At 37.9% G+C, this 23,141-nt stretch overlaps 1 protein-coding gene across 2 annotated transcripts in view; it reads left to right on the top strand.

Annotated features, from left to right (window-relative positions):
• ptprga (protein tyrosine phosphatase receptor type Ga) overlaps positions 1 to 23,141 on the top strand; it is a 217,052-nt gene that overhangs the window by 124,779 nt on the left and 69,132 nt on the right. For both annotated transcript variants that reach the window (XM_026242518.1, XM_026242517.1), the window contains exons 3-4: positions 7,168 to 7,350; positions 9,547 to 9,695. In XM_026242518.1, the coding sequence (XP_026098303.1) occupies positions 7,168 to 7,350; positions 9,547 to 9,695 (332 nt within the window). The remainder of the gene's footprint in view (positions 1 to 7,167; positions 7,351 to 9,546; positions 9,696 to 23,141) is intronic.

Genomic DNA, 23,141 nt, shown 5'->3' on the forward strand with positions numbered 1-23,141 from the left:
CATGCTTTTTGCCATCACTTTTTGTGTCCTTCGAGCGCCATTCAAGCGTGCTTCAGCTTGCATGACCACTGCTACTTAACCATGATGAGAAGAAAAACCATCTAGTCTCGTTACTTTTATTCCTTTACATTAATTTATTTTATTTTCCGTTGAGAGTTTTGCCACAACGCTGTGTCTCCTAGTCCAACTACGACTGTTTTCAATCGATTGCACATATTGCTATAAACTTGGGAGATTACATTTTTACTTTTCACAACACATTATTTCCTCAATTTCTATCTTTCTGCAACTGTGGGAATGTATGAGCGCTCATGTTTGTGTTAGATTCCTTTATATGTCTTAGATTTATCCAATAGTCTTATTCATATTGAAAAAGATAAGTATCTTTTGTTTTGTGCTTACAAGTACATGTCTTAAACTCCCAATCTTGTTTCCGTGCTAATTAATAGTGTTTTCACTATTTTGGATATTAATATCTATTGCAGAGTTGATGTGATACGGCTTGTTCAGTGAATCACTGGCCGACTCAGTGACCAGCCGTAAAACACTGATTCTGTTTAAATTCCCTATAAAATAAAAAAAAATTATAATTATACATATTCATTAAAACATTTCTTTTACTGAAGCTATAAGACCCCTACATAGCACATTTCCACTTAATCAAAGTTATATTGTACAAAAATGTTATAGATGTAGCATTCATGACTATTTAAGTCTTACCATATTTTCACTCTTGTAAACTAGCTAAACTGAATACATCAACAGGAGAATCAGAGACTAGCTGCATGGTAATTTGCATTACATTATCCACTGAAATTGTGTATTTTGCTTGTTATATAAATGCATAATTTTGAGTGTTATAAGGCACTATACCTGTATTAAGATACTATCCTTATACCACATACCCTGTCCCTTGACTGTTACCACTGATATGTACTGTAGGCTACCCATTAGCATCTCTATCTAGCTTTATTTATAACCTTAGAATCATCAGCTGCATTTATTAATCATTTAAAGCTTCATACATATTAATAAAACTGTTGAGACTAAGATTTGTGTTTGGATAAGCCGAGTTGAAGCCATTGTAATAGGCTAGCATACTGTATATTTGCTAGCACACATTCTTGCTAATCTGCTGTGTTGCTTATTCACAATAATCATTAGACTAATGAATTATGTTTTTTGGAAGAAGCAACACACTCTCATGGTAATTTGTAACAATTTTATGTTTTGGTGAATTAGTGGTTAATGCATTTTATTTATTAAAATAAAATAAAATAAATATTTATTTGTTTTCTCATGAGTGTTGGTGTTGTTTTTATATAAATGAATGATTATCTTTATCGCACACTAGAATTTTTTTTATTTTACTTTGGTAATATCAGAGTAACACACACATCTATTGCTTTATTAAAACTGCCATGGCAGTTTTAGCTTTGCACTTCTCACCCTTTTTTTTTTCAGCAAATTCAGCAGAAACCGTCACTCCTTGTCTTCTGTTGCATAAGGGGGTTGTGGGAAATATTAGCTAAACAAGTCTTCAGAAAATCCAATAATAGCATACCATCTGGGTAGCTTTGGCATGCTATATTTCCAAAGTACTATGATCTGGGACATGCTGATTCCAATTTCGCGTGTAATTTAGGATGGATAGCATGCAAATTGGGCTGTAGACATTGTCTCGAATGTAATATTGCCACCCCTGTGCACCTAGAATACAATTGTCATGGGGTGTGGATGACACAAAGATGACAAAGTTTGTGTGAGGTGCATGAGAGGCGTGAAATCTGTCTTTTCATGAGAACTCTTTGTGGAAATATATCTGACTCTTTGAGAATGTGTCTATTTTTCTTTGTTTATGTGTGTGTGTGCGCGTGTTGAGTCTACTGTGGGCCGCCGTGAAATGTTCTTTGACAGCATGTGGATCTCCAGTCGCTCTTGACAGCTTTTGCTCATGGGCTTCGAGTCCCACTGGGTTTACAGCCAGTCTTCTCTTCTTGCCTGGACACACACAAACATAAACACACGCCACATCTAATTAACACAGCACAACACTCCGCCAGACAAGCTACATTTACCCTGTCCACCTCTGCACTTCAAACAGCCAAGCGCTAACGTCACGTAGCATCCATCATTACCAAGATGGCTGGTTTCGGAGGGAGAAAGATTGGCTGTATTTATGCAGTCAAATTCATTGTGTTTCTTAGTGTTTCTAGCTTTCATTGCATTAAGATTGCACAAACCAGTCATTCAGAAAGGCGTCAGTATAGACTCTTCACTCATTAGCTGTTAGCCTGTTAGCATGAATGGTTCCTTAGAGTCTCTCCTAGAGTCTCTTTTTTTCTTCTTCTTCCTAAGATTTTACGCTGTGATTCGTCCCACATGGATTGAAGACTTCCAAAGTGTCAATGCCAATCAGCTGTGTTTATGCCACTTGATTCATAATTATTTTCCTAGTTTGTTTCTCCAAAAGTGTTTTTATTTGTCAAATTCCTAATGCACATTATGGTAACACTGGCCCCTGTGGAGACGATGACAGGCCTACGATTCAGTGTCTCTATTCAGGTCTCTCTCTTTCCCAGCTTTGATCGCTTCGGCGCTGATGCTACAGAGCCTGTTTAAGTAATTAAGCCCAATCATTGATCTAATTAAAGAAAGTAGAAGTTGTGTCAGAGGAAGCACCTCTTTAATAGGGTCCAGTGCATTATGGAGGACGATAAAGAGCCTTTTGGAAACCATGATTTGTGTCCAATAAATGTGCTCTAGCATTCCTCAAGTGGCTTTCCTTTTGTGTTGCATTATTTATATATATATATATATATACATATACACATATTTAATATTAATATAAAATATGTATTTAATAGTTTTGTCTCTATAACTGTAAATCCATATTAAAATTTAATGTTGAAATCTAATAAATAAAAAAAACAAGGGTTTAGATTAAACACACATACATACATAAAATCATTCAGACATTTGAGGCAGTAAGATTTTGTGTTTCTTATAATATCTTATGATACCAATATTACTGCCATTTTATTTATTGTTTTTATTTTTTAATTCATTTTTTTAATTTCTTATCTTTATTTTTTATTTATTTCAATGCTGAATTTTCTGGGACCATTTCTCCAGTTTTACGTGTCATATAACAGAGAAATAATTTATAAAATGCTTATTTTGTGCTCAAGAAATATTATTATTATTATTTATTATTTATTTATTTTAATCTGCGTATTCACATTTGGTTCCATTGTTACTGGTGCATCTATGAATAAGGGTAAAGTGTGTGTGTTTGTGTGTGTGTGTGTGTGTGTGTGTGTGTGTGCATCAGCACTCTAATCAAGAGGGAAAAGAACACTTTCTCTCCAGTGTTCACTGGTTGCCACACAGTCTGATGGATTCAAGCTGGGTAAATCCATAAACACCACAGACACATGTGTGTCTACATTTATGACCCATCACTAATGCACCTGCAGCCGAGAGACAGGCTTAGTGTGACATATCATAGACACGTCAGAAACCCTAAGAGAAGCCACAGGAGAATTTTCTAAATCTTTTTTCTATTTTCTTCATTTTCTTTCCCTCTCTCTGTCTCTTTCCTATCCAAACTGCCACATCTTTCCGAATAGTGTGTTTGTTTATCAGGTCACAATGCTGCTACCGGGCAAACAAAGTATAAATGCTCTTAAAATGTTCTCCCATGTTTGTTCACAACATAAATTACACTGTTGCGCTCACTTTTTCTGCATCAGTCCGAATGGTTCAAGGTCAGTACGTTACACAGCTGTGTGGAGAATTGTTGCTAATTGAGTGAAAAGCACATTGTCTCTGGGGGGCCAAACGCAGAATTCAAGTATATTTACAGTCAAGTTCTCAGTTAAATCACATCAACTCTCTGGAGATTTGGAGACAGTTCATGGTGAAATATGCATGAGAGCAGCAGCATTAGCAGAAAATGATTTTTGCTTTTGCTGTCTTCCTTTCACACATTTTGATGAGGGCATGGTTGTACTTGTCAGATGATTTTTTTGAGTGGCACATCTTTCAGAAGGGTTCTAAAAGGGACGAGGGAGTGGGAAAGAAATCCACCGGTCTGCATTCTCTCCCTGTCTTTGTTTTATAGAAGTGGTTGCATATAAAGCCAAGAATGTCCTAATTTAATATTTATTAAAAAAAAAAAAAAGCTTAATTAACAGAATGTAATTCAGTTAAAAAAAATTATAATAATTAGGAGATATTTAGCAGAATGTCTAAGCTGCTTCTTTTCACCTTTACTTCAGCTGGGCCATTTTACCTCAATTTTGTATTACAAAGAAGGAAGGCAGACAAACAGATTATAAGACTTGAGGCTGAGTAAATGATGAAAGACTTTTTTTTAAAGTCTTCAGGTTAACTATGCCTTTAAAAATTGAGAGAATCAATGGTTAGTATGGTTGTGTGCTCTCATAGCAAAGCTAACATCTTTTGCCCCAAAATGTAATCTCGTTTTAGGAGATCCATCAGCTTCTCTCTTTCTCTCTCTCAACACAGTAAAAAAGAAAAGAGGATACTGTGAACCGAGGCAGTATCGATCGAGCTGAGAGAGAGGTCAGAGGTGAATGAAATGTTGATTTGACACCTGGTCGTTGCTCCCTCCCTTTCTGTCTGGAGGGAGGAATGAAGGGTAAATCAAAACAGTGGGAGGCTGAGATCTCTCACAACCATTTAATGTTGGAGTGGGTTGAACCTTCCCTTCCATCCTCAAGCGAATAGCTTTCCATATACTGTACCAGCCACCAAAGTGTTTGTACTAGAGGAGAGGAAGGGAGGGGGCTTGAATTGATTGCTGGTTAAGTTGATCGACAGTTCGACAAACTACTTGCAACATAAAGAAACAAACTGATGTGAATGATTGGCCATGGCAGTGCAAAATGCCATCCTGTTGTATTTATCATACAGTCTTGTGCTTGTAATGTAACTCCATAACTCCAGAGGGTGATAAAGTTATCTTCAAATGTCTAATCCATTTAACCAGATTTGTTGTTATTCAAGAATCTAACTATATTGACTATTTCACTTACTTGCTCAGCAACTAATGTTCTGTCTTGGCAATAGTTGATGTGAAAGTGACAGTTGACAGCTTACAGTAGAAGACCATTTATGCTATTGCTTGCTGTGGACCTCATACGCTACTGTATATTTAATTCGATGCAAATAAAAATTAGGATGTGAGGATAAGTAGAGGCCACAAGTTTTTAGATTTTATGGTTAATTGAGAAGTTTTTTTTTTTTTATGGCTTTTCGATATATTGTTGGTTGATTGATTGAGAAAATTATACAGCCTTTTATCACACTGAACTGACTGTACAGCTTTATTTTAATTAGAATTGAACTAGATTTGGCTTCTACCCTGATTAAGGTTCATAGCACCCCTTGTGTCGATGCTGAAATGCAGCAAGTACTTACAAAATGCAATCTGACGTGTCAAAAAGTAAGTTGAATTTGCATACTAAAACAGATGGACTAATCAATATCATAAACATGCTAATGTAAACTGGACCGAGCTTAATGCGTAAACGAATGAAAAATGGATGTAACAGAACAAATAAACCAATAAACCCAGCAAAACAAATAATAAAAAAAAAATAGTACCAATCTCTGTTTTTCTGCTCAGAGGCAAGGTTGTGTACTCGGACCTTTGTTTTTCTCATCTGAGATGCGTATCCTGAGGTGTGGTTGAGATTAAGATTGCGTGTGCAGTTTTTCTAACCCTGTTAGGGCTGCATTAAGGAGTGAGTAATCTCTTCACACGCAAGTCCTCACTCTCTTTCATTAGCCAGCAGTGCTGCCCGGATCTATAGCACTCTGCTGCTCCATATGAAACCCAGACCTGTCCAATCAATATGCCCCAAGGCCACAGTGAGGGCAGAGGCTGAGGAGGATGAATCCTAATTTGATGAAATACGCATTTCGGATTGCTCCGGATGCTTGCAGGCCTCGGGTAATTGTCGACAAATTCATCTTTAAGGCCGGTAGCTCAGGATTGCTTTCAATTAGGGATGGACCTTCTGTTTAGCTGTTTGTGGACCACTGCTCACCTCTCACTAAGTCTGAGAGAGAAGAAACATGCGCACATGCACACTCTGGCACTATAGTGTCTCATCAGGATGTGGTTATTGCTCTGAAAGGTGCATTTATGATTTGGCAGGCTTTAACTGTGAGCAAAGCCAAAGCGGTGCTTCTAACCGTACTAGAGAGTTTAATGGACTCTTAAAATATCCTTGTCTTGTTTGCTTGTCTCATTTTGTCTGCTCAAGTAAAATTGCCTGCGCTTACTTAAATTTTATTGTGTATACGATGACAAGGGTCTCTATGGTGTGACATTGATCACTGATAGTTCCACACAGTGTTGGGAAAGCTGCTTTCAAAGTGTAATATGCTGTAATGCTAATTGTTGGACAAAATACCTTGTTACTGGAAGCTACATTGTTTTGAAAGCAGCTGGTGTTATGTTATGCTACTCAGAAATATAGTTAAGTTAGTAGCATTGCCTTTAAAGTGTTCAACTCTGGTGAGTTTGGAAGCAACAGTGTTTTAATTTTTGATTACTGTTGTGCAGCATCTGTACCTTAAAGTTAACATGTAGCGCTGGGCTAGATCATGTAACAGTCCAGTTTATTGGAGCCAAAAAATTTGCCAATGGTGCTGGAATGAATTAATATAGGCTGACCATGATTTGATTAAAACAAGGGAATGAACTGATCAAATTAATCATAATCTTTACGGAAATCTGAGGTTCCTTCTGAGATTGTGAAGAAAACAAAATTAAAGATTTATTAGCAAATATGTACTGGGCCACAGCAGAATTGTATTGGGTCTCCAGTGAAATGAGTCTTGCGATGTCACTTGTAACTTCTATAAACTGTTTCCATATTTGTATCTATTGAGTGCTTGTAAATTCTAAGCAGAATTAAAAATACATACAAATCATGTCTGCTTTAGTCTGGGTGTCTCAAAGGTCTTGGATGTGAGTTTGAGTACTTGCTCATGAAGACAAGTGGTCGTCTCAGGATGATTCTAGCGTGTTTTGACTGGCATTTATGAAAAAGAAAGTGAGTCTGGGAGCGGTTCGGCATATGTTTACAGTGTGATGTTCCATTGATTTGCTGTCTTTCTCTTCTGCAGGGACGTACGGACCAGATACAGGTTGGGCAACAGCTTTTCCTGAGTGTCAGGAGAGAAACCAATCACCAATCAATATCGCCGACCAAGACACTAAGGTCTCGATGGAGTACCAAGAACTCACGCTGGACGGGTTTGATGCAGAGTCATCCAACAAGACATCAATGAAGAATACAGGCAAAACCGGTAAATACACATCATCTTTTGGGGATAGTTCAACAAAACAAAAAAAAGTTAATTGATCCATAATGTCATCAAAGATAAGGACATGTAGTATAATGTGCTGAATTGGATTTAAAATTGCCCATGAAATTACCTGAAAATCTTCTAAAGGCATGTAAAGATCACAATTGTTTGAAGATAAGTATATAAGTATTTTGATATAAAATATTTTAGAGAGTTTTTATTAGAGACTGTAAAGGATGACTGAACATTTTTGGAACGGAGAGGAAATGGATTTAGGATTTGTTGCAGGCAAGATTCGAACCTTTATCTCCTGTGTGAACACCAGGGCTCAATGAAACAGTAATGCATGCCAATTGCAGCACCATGCCTTTGACCACTATAAAGTATACTGTAGGTTACATTGAGTGGAAGTGTTCAACCCTCATACTTTCAAGCTCTATCAAACTTCAATGATGTGACCCCCACCCCCCACCCCTGAATTTTTTACACCCAAATTCGGTTTTCATGCTCCAGTCTTGCACCATTAAGCCGTACTGCAGCAGAGCATATTGAGGAAGTAAACACAGACACGAATTGCCCAGCGTTCCCCTCCTTAACATAATCCGTGCAGAGGAAGACAAATGTCCCGCTGTTGTCCTATGAATAATGGAGAGCTGCTCTGCTATTTATAACTGACACATGAGTGTTTTATCAGCGAAATAATCACCTGGAACAGGGCGGCACAATAAACCTACAGACCTGGCACCTCTGAATAATGCATGACTCAATCAATGTTTTAAATCATTTTCTCTATAGATGACTACTTGACCTTCTCAACTTGAGCGAAACACTTATTAGAGATATCCAGAAAAGGAAATATTGTGAAAAGAAAGGAAGTTCCAGCGTACTTGCTCACTAGAAGAAAGAAAAACTAAATATATAATTTTTTGTGTTTTTTGTTTTTTGTTGAGCTTGGTTCTATTCCATGCAATCTGAAATCACCTACTGTGCACTGTATACACACGGTGTATGGCAGAAAACGTAAAATTAGTATGCTCTTCCAAACGTAGAGGTGTTTTTTCGAAGTGAGCGAGCGAGTGTGTGTTGTGGGACTGCCCAGTGCGCAAGCTTCTCACAGACCCGACGCTAAATTACACTTAAGAAATTCATGAGATCTTGGAACCTTGAAGAAACATTTGCATTGATCAAGGATTTGCTGGCAGGCGAAGCCTAGTTTTCACATGTTGCCGTTCCAAGGTCCTGCTGGCTTAGCCGTCTAATTCCTGCCTGTTTGTTAAAGCTCATGAAGCTCAGAACTGGAATAACTAATGAAACCGATGCTCCCTCTCATGTCGGATTACGTCAAAGAAATCAACAAAAGACCAAACAACTTAAAGAGGACTTGAGAGAAGTACAGAAAGCGTTGTTGTTTTTTCCCAGGCTTGAGAGTGTGTGCATTTGTGTGAAAGTGTGTCCTGCCGTCTTACTTTTGCCCCTGGCACCTCCAAGTCACTCCACTTGCTGTGGTGGTTGCTGTGGTGACAGATTCAGCCTGCCACCAGTTGATTGCTTCAATATCTCAGCAGTTGGACACTAGCCTGTTTCGGTAAGATTACAAGTGAGGTTTCAGAGGAGCCGTTCTTTTAAATAGGACACAAATCTCTTGTGGCAAGCAGCAAGTAAAAAAAAAAAAAAATCACTCTGAAATTCAATCAGAAATGGAAATTTGTCCAACAAAGGCTGTGCTATTTAAGGTCGCGCTCATTAATTAAAGTCCGGTCCTGGTGCGAAAGACCAATTTGTGAATCTAAATGCTCTTGGATGGAAGAGCTTTTACTATGGATTGACTCTTTTTTTTTTTTTATGGCTCGGGTTTTATGAAATAACAAAAGGAATCAAAAAAAGCAATTTGAGACGGTGTGAGGGGGAAATGTCTTCTCTCAGCCAAATTACTGCTTCATTTGAGACCTGGCCTTCTGAGGACAACAGCAACAGCAGAAAGAAAGTGCATATAATAGTCAGCCTATGTCCCTGAGGAAGCTAAATGAATAGTCATAAATACTGAAATGAAGTGTCCCCAAGTCATTTTCCTTTTTTTTCAGTCAGAAATGCATTGGTCCTTGGAAGGCATTTGGTTAATGTGAATGCCAAGAAAGTGGTCTTTATCTCACAGTTCCTCCCTATTTAACCCTCTTTCCTTTTCTCTGCACCTCACAGTGGCGATCTTCCTTAAGGACGAATATTTTGTGAGAGGAGCCGGGCTACCAGGCCGCTTCAAAGCCGAGAAGGTTGAGTTCCACTGGGGCCAGAGCAATGGTTCAGACGGCTCCGAGCACAGCATCAATGGCAGGAGATTCCCTGTGGAGGTGAGCCCAAACTAATCTCTCTCCAACGTCTGTTGATATCTAAACAAACCAACCCTGCAAACTCCCAATTCTGGCCTGCTTGCTTTATTTTGTGGGCTATGCTACTTTGCAATTACACTCTTACTTGGGACTTTGTCTCAAGAACATTCAAGCAATGATTTAACAACACTATTCATTTCAAATAGCCCAAGATTTGCGGTGCTTTGAGGGTGTTGCTTTTGGAGTCGTCTACAATAAGATAATCTACCATAGTTTGAAAAAAATCCAATTTCATGGTTCTAAAACCCAATGTGGTGTAACCAACAAGAAGTAAAAACATATTTTCCTTATACCTTGAGTGCATGCAAGTCTTAAAAGCATATATGTAAATATGTTCATATATAATTATATATTTATATATATATATATATATATATATATATATATATACTTTATCTGGCTTTATCTGTACTCTGGTAGTGTTTGCATACAGATAAGGCAGGAAGAATTTTGGTGAAGTGGAGGAACACCAGGCTGTCTCTTATAGAAGCGTGTAAAGGGCGTTCCTGTATTGATTGAACAGGGCATTATGGAGACGAGCTCTCTCTTGGGTCTGATCACTGTCTGCTTGTGTCTTTCTTTGCAATTCTGATTTATGATCATGGCTGCCCGAGATTCGCCTCAAATATGCAGGTGATCAGAGTTTGGCCTGTCTTTCAACCTTAAATGCAATAAATATTGTTTGGTTTGGTGGACGTAGTTCTATCGCCACCCTCCCACCCAACCTACTCTAGAGAGTAAAATATGTGTTCGTTGGCCTGCGTAAGTGTTCCTTGTATTGGCCGTTTGATGAAGTCATCGCAGAACAAATCTCATTGGCACTGAAATTTTCCTACTGCATTCTTCCAGCTACAGTTGCTTGAAAAAGACATTTAAAATTGTTAAAAGGAATTTAGTAGACATTCTAAATCTTGTATTAAAAGTAAAGCAAATCATAGTATTTTACTTTAATGGAATGAAATTTGCTGCAGCTGTGAGAGGGCCAACAGGGCCAACAGTGATTTTAGCACATTTAGAAATGATTTTATGCAGAACCAGATCAAAATGAAAAAAAAAAAAGGAAGCAAATCAAAAATGTGTATACTTTTTAGTGAATCAAAACTGAGCAGCATGACAAATTTAGTCTAACCACACAGAATGGCTTTTATGATTTTGTTATTTTTATTAAATGAAAAGCAGCATGACCAGTGTAATCTAACTAGTTCCTGAACAAATGACACCTATGAGCCAATCTTTTTACATTTTTTTATTCCTTTTTTTTTTTTTTTTTTTTTTGGCTCAAAATGAAACAGCATAACTATGTTGTCCGATTCATCCCTGACTGAATGACCATTAGGAGCCAATTCTTTTTATTGAATCAAGTCCTTACAGCATGACCTGTGTAGTCCAACTAATGCCAGCTCAAATGACTCTTATGAGCCAGTTTTAACTTTAATTTTTAGTTAATCAAAACAATACATAAAACAAATAGTGTAGCTAATTCAGAATGACCTGTACGATCCGGTTCGTATTAGTGAATAAGAACAGGCTCCGGCTGTGATCCTGTGGATCAGTGGTAGAGCATTGCATTATCAGCACAAAAGGTTGTGGGTTTAATTCCAAGGGAACTCACATACTGGTACAAAAATTAAAATGTATAGCCTGAGTGCGCTGTAAGTTGGTTAAAAAAAATGGTTGCTAAATGCATAAATGATAATGTAATGTAAATGTGGATCACATCTATACAACACAACCAGTGCATTCCAAATAATACCCAAATATATGACTCTGTGGGCCCGTTTTAACGATCTCAGCGCAGGGTCTAAAGCGCACATTGCAATTGCACTCAGGGCAGTTCCGAATCCACTTTTGGTAGCTTTTTTATTTTTATTTTTTTGGCCTTAACGTGCAATAAACACATTTATTTACTTGTGGCACTCACAATATCAAAACTGACCAATTTTCCAAAAGTTTTCTTTAAATAAGCATGAGCACGTACTGCACGTTTAAAAATCAAAACGAGGCGCGGGTATTTTTATATCACTGTATTTCTGTAGGAAGACTATCTTTACTATCTTTAATTAGTCTATTAAATTTTCGATGTAATTTTCAAAAGAATCAAAAGCCTACAGCCCAGCCAATCTAATCCTACCAATTCCTGAACAACTGACTCTAATGAGCTACTCCTTTTTAGTGAAACAAACACATACTTTCCGTTTAATAAATCTGCATTTGCAAACACATGTTGTGTTTCCTTCAAGATCAGTTAATAGAGTAGCTTCAGAGGCAAATAGAGCAGACATGTTTTATTCAGAGCGACTTTTGGACAGTCTCACTAGAGCGATCTGAGTTGCATAGGTTTCTCTGATGTCTGTCTGTAGTGCGTTTGACTTGTTTGGTCTGTCACATTTAGTGTCTTGTAAGTCGATGTGAGTCGAGACTGAAGCTCAGAGAATGTAGATGAGGCTGCTCTTTTCACTCTATTACACAATCCTAGCTGTACAAAGAAAAAGACAAAGAGACTGACGTGAGAAAGAAGAGTTTGGTACATCACAGAAGCAGCGGAAACCGATGACAAGAAGAGAAATGCTAGAGGTAAGGTTAAGAACAAAACTGAATAACAAGACGGGAAAAGGTCAGAGCTGAAGTGTGGCTTATTATGAATTAGTCTTCACCAGCCAAAACGCTAGCTTACAACCAACACGCTCATTAAGGAAACTAATTGAGTCAGAAAGCTAATTAAGACTATCAGCAGTGGGGCTCGTGGTTTTCCTGGCATGACGTCACGTGTTTTGGCCTGTGCTTTCTTCACGAAAGCTCTTAGACCCCGATCCTTCACGCAGCTCTCATAGACAACAGCATCACCTGTGCATTAAAGCCATTTACAAAAACCTACAGTACATTACGCGTAAGTGCTCATTCAGTTTCCTTATAAAGTGGTTATGACATGATTTAGAGGGTGTAGACTGAGAAAAGAGGGCTCATTAAACTGAATTAATTACACTAATTAGAACCACTGAAGAATTATTGAAAGGCTAGGGATGGAGGGCTGTTGCTCTTGTTGTTGTGGTTTGTTTTTTGTGTGTCGGTTTCTCTTTGAGGCAGCTTTAAGTCACTTAAAAAAGAAGTAATATCAATATTGTGTAGCCACTGACAGTGTTATTTTTTATGCAACAGGTGAATAAAATTCCCACCGAGAAATGTCTGTATATTTTTTGCTTCACTGAATGAAAATAGTACCAAACTTAATCCAAGCTGAATGACTGTGATGTTTATCCATGCAACACACTGTAGTTGTGTTTCTGAATAACACAGTCGTGTTAATGATTTTAATGAGTCTCCAATGTGAGTGAGTGAGTGAAGTGACATTCAGCCAAGTGTGGTGACCCATACTCAGAATTTGTGCTCTGCATTTAACCCATCCGAAGTGCACACACACAGAGCAATGAACACACACACACACACACACACACACACTGTTAACACACACCCAGAGCAGTGGGCAGCCATTTATGCTGTGGCGCCCGGGGAGCAGTTCGGGGTTCGGTGCCTTGCTCAAGGACACCTAAGTCATGGTATTGCCAGCCCGAGATTCAAACCCACAACCCTAGGGTTAGGAGTCAAACTCTCTAACCACTAGGCCACAACTTCCCCTAATTAAACTGTTGTTACACTACACACATTTTTATGTCATTGAATCCGTTTAAAGCTTATAATATTTCCTAATACTTAGTAGGTACTGTAAGGGTTAGGGTTAGGGTTAGGGTTAGGTATGTGTCCCACCTCGCATGGTACAGTATGTGTACACCTGGAAGAAAATCATAGGTTTTCAAGACTAAATAGAATTCACAGAAGATTCTAAAAGCTGCTTTTGTTTGTTGTTGATTGTTTGGATCAGTCAGTGTGAGCCAGACCAATTCGGGACTTGTTTATCTGTTGATTCAATTTTGTTTGTCTCTTATCTTAACAGAAAAATATTACAGCTCTGCTTAGATCATCAAGCTGAGACTTTCAGGGAACTGCTCACTGCCAAGTGCTCCCGCTTTGCATGCAGATTACTCCTCTACGAAGCATTCTGCATTACTGAGTCGCCCCAGCCCTGTTAACCAAGGAAGTTTTCGTGTTTTTGTTTTTGAAGTGTGGCAATTACTTCTGTTTTAGCTGGAGAGTCGACTGGAGACCTGAGGTAATTAAACGCTGCCCCCTTTGGAGGGCTGTTCAGAGCCTGACCGACAGCACTGCTTCTTTTGACGGAGCACCCAGTGGCCCTTGACTTCAATCTGAGAGCTGCCAGATCACTGTCATTATCACTGGGGAGAGCGCTCTCCATCTTTCACTCGTCCGTCAAGCGGACCCTCCAGATGTATGGTAATCCAGGGGCTTCAAGGCATCAACAACAGGCCCTCCTCCGGAGTGTTTTGTACAGCTAAAAAACAAACTTGAGGGATTTAGGAAAGGATCACATTGTCCTTGACTTGGATTCCCATGGTAGAAGTACACTATTTTGGGGGAAATATATATTTTTAAGTCTTTAACTTGGAGGAGGTCAAAGCAGCCTCACAGTAATAAACAAACAAAAAAATGAGTGTGAGTGTGAGTGTGTGTGTGTGTGAGAGAGAGAGAGAGAGAGAGAGAGAGTGTGCATCTTTGCATTTACACATAGTTTTAATTCTGTCGGTGATACCTATAAATGGAGATTACACACACACACATTTAAAATGCATTCATACATTTACAAGGGTTCTCTAGTTCCTGTAGTCATTATATATTTATAATAGAAGTGTACAGTAATGGATCTGTTATCATCAAGTTTTATTCATTATGGATGGATTTCTTGAGAAGGTTTCTGAGTTGTCTTTTATGTTATTGTTAGGGATGGCTTGAAATGGTCAACTAGACATTCACAAACAGACTAATCGAATAGCGAGGTTTATTGTTGCGTTGTTGCATTGGCTTTTTAAAGGTAGCTAGAGAATGAAGTAGGGGACTTTTCAGAAAAGGGTTTTCTGTGCATTAAAGGGATAGTTCACCCAAAAGTGAAAATTCGGTCATTGATTACTCACCTTTATGTCGTTCCAAATTCGTAAGACCTTTGTTCATCTTCAGAACACAAATTAAAGTAGTTTCGATGAAATCCTGTGTCAGCATTATCACTCGCATTCATTATGGTACTCTTTTGGACTGACACGGAAGATTGTCGAATAAAGAAAATTGTTGAATAAAGTCATTATTTTGGTTTTCTTTGCTCACAAAACGTATTTTCGTTGCTTTATAAAATTACGGTTGGACCACTGATGTCAAATGGGCTATTTTAATGAAGTTCATACTATCTTTCTGGGCTTTGAATGTGGTAGTTATGTTGCTGTCTATGAAGGGTCAAAAAGCTCTCGGATTTCATTGAAAATATTTTAATTTGTGTTATAAAGGTCTTACGGGTTTGGAATGATATGATGGTGAAGTAATCAATGACCAAATTTAAATTTTGCGGCGTTTTTTCCCTTTAGCATGCTAGTATACTATCACCATAGTAAGAACCTGTCTCTTTTTAACCACTGCCGTAAAATCAATGCATCGTTTGTTGACTATGTTGTCAGAATATGTCATTTTGCACATAACTAGTTTGCTGACTCCTAATCAAACACGCCTGATTCTCCTTTGCTCATTAATATGCTGAGATGTGTTCTTTTGTAGGACCTACAGGAACAAGGTTGGGAAGCACTGCAGTAGACTGTGATAAAGACAGAAATTCAGCCTTCATGTCTTTCTTTTCCTCCTGAAGCGCTTTGCTCACTCACACATGCTAAACAGCCTGAGGAGGTCAGAGAGAGAGAAAAAGGAAGTGAGGGAGAGGGAGTTGACAGGGTGTGTAAGAGATGAGCTGTGACAGATGTCTGTCAAATGACACTTCTCCAGACTCTGAAGGCAACAGAGCAAAGGAACGCAGGCTTGTGCTTGTCTAGCGCCTCCTAGTGGAGGTGCACATATTCATACTAACAAACCCCAGCACCAGCACATCAAGCAGAAACACATTTTCAGGGGGTCCAGTACTGAAATGGTATTTGTTCAGATTTTCTCATTACTATGATTTTTCTTCCCTGAAAGTGTCTGGGTGTCAGAAATCATAAAGTCAGAGATGGCAAACTTGGTGGAATGATCCCAAACCTCACCCACCACTTAGGTAATCGAAATGACATCCGTCTGCTTTAAGACTTTTAGACCAAGCAGAAACATCTGCCAGCTGGTTGCATCAGCAGTGAATTGAACGAAGGCTCAAGGCGTAAGCGGTAATTCTACTAGGGCTTGCGCCCACTTACTGGACCTCCATAAAAATCGGTTGTGACTGGGTGAATGTTACATCACCTAATTCATTTTCATGAGCCAAGCTGATGAGGCTCATAATCTCCCCCTACCTTCTACACCCCTGATGACGTGTATTTCATGCATAGCCGGAGCTTTAACTTGAGACAGGATGTGAGATCATGTGCAGAGGTATGTTTGAACGTCACAGTAACATTCTTCTGCCTGGAGGTAGTGCTATTATAAGGATTTACATTTGTGCTTATTTCTCAAGAGCCGAAAGGACTAGAATCAAAATCTCCTTTGCATCTGATTCTCCAAATGTGATTTCTTTTTCTGGTCTTCTGGTTTCTGTCTTTTAGAGAATAATTTAGCAAAATGTATGCATTGTCAAATGATAACATTTATCATGTTTCTCAAATTATATATATACATTTGACGGGTTGTCGAACCATATTACACACACACACACACATATTTTGAATATTTTTATATATATTTTTGATATTCTCACATAGTATAAATGGGGTTTAGTACATAAAAAATATATTTATTGTAATAAATTGTAAGAAGAGAGCACTTTGGAAAGTATATTTTTATATTTGTAGAAGGGGACATTTTTGGTGTCAAATAGACTGAGCTTTCCAAAGTATTAAAAAAAATGTTTTTGGCAAATATGAGACCATGAGATGTTCAGATGTGGCCCATGTTAAGAAATGGAGATCAAACCCTAATAATTGCTGCTAACAACTATATTCTGAATCTATCTGCCAAACCTGAATCCAAATACTGAATTTCCCAAAAATTCACGCTAATATATTTAGCAAGAGCCTTTTCTTTTCTGGTGGCTCAGGTCTTGGTTTTTCACGACAGATGAAGTCAGCAGCAGCTTTGCACAACGTCTACCTACACTCCCATGAATACACATGAGGCAGGCCATTGGCGTTTCACTGCAAAATGCCACACTCATTTTCTCCGAGTCATCTTGATGAATGATTTATGATTTACAAGGCCTGCCATTTAGTAATTGTTCTCTAATAAGACCGCTGAATGGCATGATTAAGTGCAGCCCTGCTGCGTTGAGGCCGGCTGTTTTAACTGTAAATCTCCGTTTAGTATGCCAGTCACATTCAGAGAGGCGTAGGATCTTCAATCAGGCGGGCATCAGCCTCCATGCAGCATTTATCCTGATAACACTTATATTGCTGTCTGAGATCACACACACTCACTCACGCTTTAGCGTGGCTAAAGGCCTGTTATTTCCTCATGAATAAGTTAGGCGGCACAAAAATCGACTCCTCACGCATTTCGTCTATTAATCTTTAACCCATGTCTATTTCTGCGTGTCGAAATCCGAGATGACAGTCACACAGAGGTCGCCGTCACTGTTCAGAACAAATGCTATTATAACATTTAAATCACCCAAATAAATAATGGCAGAATAATATTCAAACTGGCTCCCAGAGTTTGGAGGGCGATGCGGTGGCGTGTAAACGCTCACAGTGATCTAGATGTATTTTGATAGAACTGGATCGCCCGTCATTCACAAAGCTCTACACCTTCCCTAACATATGGCGTTTGTTGGATTTTTTTTATTATTTATTTCGGCGACTGATAAGCTCTGCTTAAAGAGATAGTTTAACCAAGACATTTTTATTAATTATTTTATCTTTTAAACTGTAACAAGCGTATGATTTTTGTCGAACACAAAAGGAGATGTTTGGCAGAATGTTCAAGCTGCACATCCAATGGTGGTGAATGGTGACCAGCGGCTGTCAAGGCTTATAAAAAAAGAAAAATATACATAACAGTGTTTCATGCAACTACACATTGCATTTAAAGTACATTTGTGAGAAAAAGTCCAAACTTTTTTTGCTTACGCCACAGCTATCATGTCTTATTTGCATGATTTGAAAATGATTTGAAAACCAGTGCTATTGTAGTATCACTGAAATGCTTTTTTTTCATATTTTAAAAATAATACTTTATTTTAGAAGTTTCTGTTTTCATTCAATTCAGCTTCAATTAATTGTGTTGTGTGTCTTTGTCATTTAATGTCACTTTTTTTGGTTTTAGGTATCTATAATGACCTTGGTTCATATTCAAATACAGTGGTTGCTATTGGTTACAAAACATTTTTACAAACAATGATGTTTGGCATGACATCTTATTAATAAATGCAAACATGAATGGGATTTGAGATGACAGGATACTGTGAATAATCCTTATATAAAGCTTATATAAAATATAGCTTTTATGGTGCTTTTTTATTTTTACTTTAATTATGTCTTTTTTTTTTCTTGGTCAGTATTCAATTTCATTGTTCAAGGTGCTCTTTTCCATGCATTCTTCAAAACATCTTGTTTTTGTGCTCTAAGGAAACAAAGAAAGCCATACAGTATGTGTTTAGAACGACGTTACTAAATCTTCGTTTTTGCTCCAAATGTTTTCAACACTTTATTAAATCCATTCTGTAGATTTCCTCCAAAACGAAAATAACTCGGTATGCAAGCGTTATTTCCAAAGGTTTCCTGGAGTGATAGAGTCTGTGTTGTAGCCAGAGGCATCGAGCGCGGTGATGAAATTTGGGGTTGTTGTCTGTGTTTCTCTTATCGCCGACGCAGCCCGAATTTAAAACTGCAGAGGGGAGGGAGGTCAGGTAAGCTGCTGGATTGTGGGATGCGGTGCTTAGGTGGTCAGCATTCCATTTAATCACGGCCGAACCCTCTGTCCGACCGGCTCGATGATAAACGCGCAGAACGGCTGCTATGAGAGCGAGAGAGAGGCTCTCACTGAGGCCTTTGTCCACCTGCGCCGATAAGAGAAGCACAAAGTAAATTAACACATGTGATGGGGGGCAAAGAAGCCAACACACAGCGCTGTGGGTATCACAGATAAGATGTGGCATTGATGAATCGAATTTTATTTCCCATCAGCCCTCGCAGTCGGTGCAATAGAAAGCGCAATCCAAAATATTACCTGATGCAAAGATAGCCAAAAAGAGAGAACGCGACTGGAAACGAGCCACACAAGCGATGGAAATGAGCAAAGGTTTCCTCAAGTACAGGCATGTCTACTGTTACAGTGCTTTCTTTCACTGTCAGCGTTTCTTTTCATTTCCTTTTTTTTATTGAAAATTGACCTGACAAAGCAGCCGTCGTCCTTTTTTTTCCTTCTCTTTGTGGGGTTTGCAGGCCTGCAATAACCAAAAACCCGTCTGCTAAATGTCTAAAGCGTTATCAGCTCCGACACAGAATATGCAGTCACGGGAACTTCAGCTTTATTGAATAGTCCGAAAAGTAAAAAGTCTAACGAACTAAATTACAACAAGGCGTTTCAGCTGAGATAACACATATTCTCGTAACGGTGGCCTGCTAACCTTTTGAAAGCAGCATCTGTGGCGGGGTTGTGCCGTGAAAAATCATCGTTATGGTGCTGACACCTCCTAATGTCTAAATACCAGCTGGTGCACTAGGGGAAACACAAATGTAATGGAACAACGCATCCCAACAGGCAACGTGTCATCTCGGATTTTGTATTAAATCGTAAATATTTTACAACACGCCGTCGTGCGCTTGCGTCAGCCTCTCGGGCGAATCACGAGGTCTCTACGTTTGTGAAACATGTCTTCTGCTGGGCTGGTGGCTTGTTCTTGTGTTTGCAGCGGTAAAAGTCCAATAACCATGCTTTCGAAACATTATTGCTTGAGTTGACTGGTTTTGAAGATTGTTTAATGGGATCGAACACTAAATGGTCAGCTGGTATGTGGAATATTCTCAAAGGTGTGAACTGAGCAACTGAGTTTCATGAAAGAGAGCCAAAAAAACTATATAAAACTTATTGTTTTTGATGACAGGGTGAAAAAACTAACAAATATGCAACATGTTAAGTGTGTTCCAGTGCATGAACAGATGACTTGTAGGCGTCTTTTAAACCTCTTGTGTGCCGGTCATTTTGAACTGGGAGGAGTTTTCAAATGATCATTTTCAAAATGACCCCCAAATAATGCACTTTTCACTCAAAACTGGTGCGTAAGCTCAGTTCAGTCGGGCCTTGGACCAATCAAAAACCTGTGCTAAAAGAAGACAAGTTGACAAAAAGTCCAAGATTTGCCGATAATGTAACATAATGAAACAGAACGATTGCTGTATTATTGTTACTCACTCACTTGACAATGTTTGAATGATTATTTATAGTTAAAGAGGTGCAAGAATTTTGCTTCCATTAGTGGTAATTAAATGGTTGTTAAAAAATGTATGAATTTATTTATATTTACAGTTTTGTTAATATAAAAAAGAATACAATTAAAAAAGAACATTAATAAACTGGTGAAAAGTTTAAGTACATATTTAGACACAAACGATGCAATAATTATAATTAATTTAGTTCTATTTTTATTTCCAAGATTAGAGTGTGTATTGGATATACAGTAAATCATATAAATAACAGTATACACACATCTATACAAATACACATACAACACACAAGTGTAAAGGATTTACTTTTACTTATAAGCCTAGAAGGCTCTTCCTTGTTTAGCCAGGGTACGATAACACACACACACACACACACACACAAAGCAGTACACAGTTAAATATGGAATGAAAATAGGAATCCTTTTCAAAGCACACAAACACAGAGAAGAAAAAAACCATGGCGCTTAAACATTGTAAGCATTATTCAAGTGGAAAACGATTTTCCACTTCAACAATGTTAATGCACTATAATGACATGTCATAAATTCTCGATGTCGTTCGTTCGCACAAGGCCCGAAGTAATGACTTAAAAACAAATTAGCACTGAAACCTCAATACAAGCCATATATATTTTCTGACATGAAGTGAGTTTATATCACATTTTTCCAGTGTTCCAACTCCACTAAAGCTGGATCCGTGCCATAAATTAGTTATTTTCCACTGTAATGCATTATGGTATGTGCTTTCCGTCTCTGTCGCTGAACTGCATCCTATAAAATCTTTTCAGATAACGGATTCATTCCGTGCCATTTTTTCAATTTTTGTATTTTTATTGCCCTTCCAAGAAAAGGGCCACTTCCAATTCCTGACATAATGTTATATTTTTCCCTCTGCCTCCTCTGACACTGAAAAACACATCCATTCTTTAAAAGCCATGTGAAACCTGGAGGGCAAATAGATGTTGTCCCAGTTCTTTGCTTTGCTAGATACCATTTTTGATAATCTTGCCATAGATCCTGTCCCCTCCTGCCTTTCTTTGCTCAAAAAACACAGTTTCCCGTATTTTATGAAGAGATGTAATACCCGTGAAATGGGAAATAAAAGGCACATGACACTTTTACAGATCTCAGGGTGTCTCTGTTGCTCTTTCATTTTCTGGGAAGGAGGATGAGTAGAAAATCATTTCTATCCGTTTCTCTCTCTCTCTGCGACACCGTGTGGCCTTGATGCATGGTTTAAAAAGCTCTGGCGCTGGGCGAGAATTGAGGAGCGGTTCATTAGAAGGTCAAAGCATTTCACAGGCAGTCACAATGCTGTGACCTCGTACAGTATAATCTATACTTTAGATCGTTGTCTGAACCCTGTAAGGTGCTCTTTAAGATGTTTTGGTTAATTAGTATGAGAGAGTTGTGCTTTTCATGAAGAAGAGTGAACAAGGGATTACTGCTCATTCAGCCATTTTTTAAGTTACAGGACTGTATGGCAAAACTGCATTCGCCATCATTCTTTGCAGCGGAAGGATAATAGATAAAGCAATTATAGACTTAATGTGCATAATTTGCTCTTCTTTCGTTATTTGTGTATCTGTCTTTGTTGGTGAGTCAAAAAGAGCAAGAGAGATGAAACGGCCCAATGTTTACATTTTTACTTGCAAGAAAAAAAGAAAGAAAAATTATTTATTTATTTATTTATTTATTTATTTATTTTATAAAGAACTTGAACACATCACATTCTGGAAAAAGCATATATCTATATTATTAGAAAGCATATTAAAAATTAAAGATTGCAGCTGTTTTTATTTTGTTTTGTTTTGTTTTGTCTTTTTTATGGGATTATAAATTTATATAAATTAAATTATAAAATAATATATAATAAATATATATATATATATATATATATATATATATATATATATATATATATAATAAATATAAATAAAATATAATAATAAAATAGTATAAATTAATAATATTGTTGACAGTTTATTGTATATATATATATATATATATATATATATATATATATATATATATATATATATATATATATAATTATATATACATAATAGGTAAAAATTGATAGCCTGAATGCACTGTAAGTTGCTTTGGATAAAAGCGTCTGCTAAATGCATAATTTTAATTATATATATATATATATATATATATATATATATATATATATATATATATATATATTAGGGGTGTAACGATACGCGTATTCGTATTGAACCGTTCGGTACGAGGCTTTCGGTTCGGTACGCGGTACGCATTATGTACCGAACGGTTCGTTGGACTAATTAATTATATTTGGAAAATAAAGAAAAAATTGTGAAATATAATGATATGCGTTCAACAAGGTAGCCCAATAACCCAAACGACGTAACAGGCAACGCCCCTGACACCCCCGAACAAGAAAAAAAAAACACCAGCTTATATGCTTATGTTAGGCTACTCAGGTCAGGCGTTCGCTCACTCAGTACGCGCTGAAGGCTCGTTGCAAAATGGCCAATGCGTTTAACAGACCACAAATAGAAGATCCTCCAATAACCAACAGGTCTGGTGTTTGGGTGCACTTTACCAATCGATCGGGGAATCCAAACAAGCACGGTAATCAAAATGGACTAGTACTGTACTGTGTCGGAATTTCCTGAGCAGTACGATTCAATTAACAGGACTGCACGTTATAGAAGAGCTGTTATAAATAGAACGTATGCACGGGCAGTTTTGAAAACTCAACCTACTTTGCTCTTGGCATAGTGCAGCGCAAATCGCGTTGTATCTGAAGGGCAACGCTGAGCCCAGGATCCAGCGCCGCGCGTATCGCGTCCTGTGTGAAAGACCCTTTAGTCATTTTGCAACGAGCCTTCAGCGTGTGCTGAGTGAGCGAGCGCCTATAGTGGAAAACGCATGTTTTAAGAACATTCTTAATGTAATTT

Source organism: Carassius auratus, unplaced genomic scaffold (assembly GCF_003368295.1).
Source record: "Carassius auratus strain Wakin unplaced genomic scaffold, ASM336829v1 scaf_tig00001591, whole genome shotgun sequence".
NCBI lineage: Eukaryota > Metazoa > Chordata > Actinopteri > Cypriniformes > Cyprinidae > Carassius > Carassius auratus.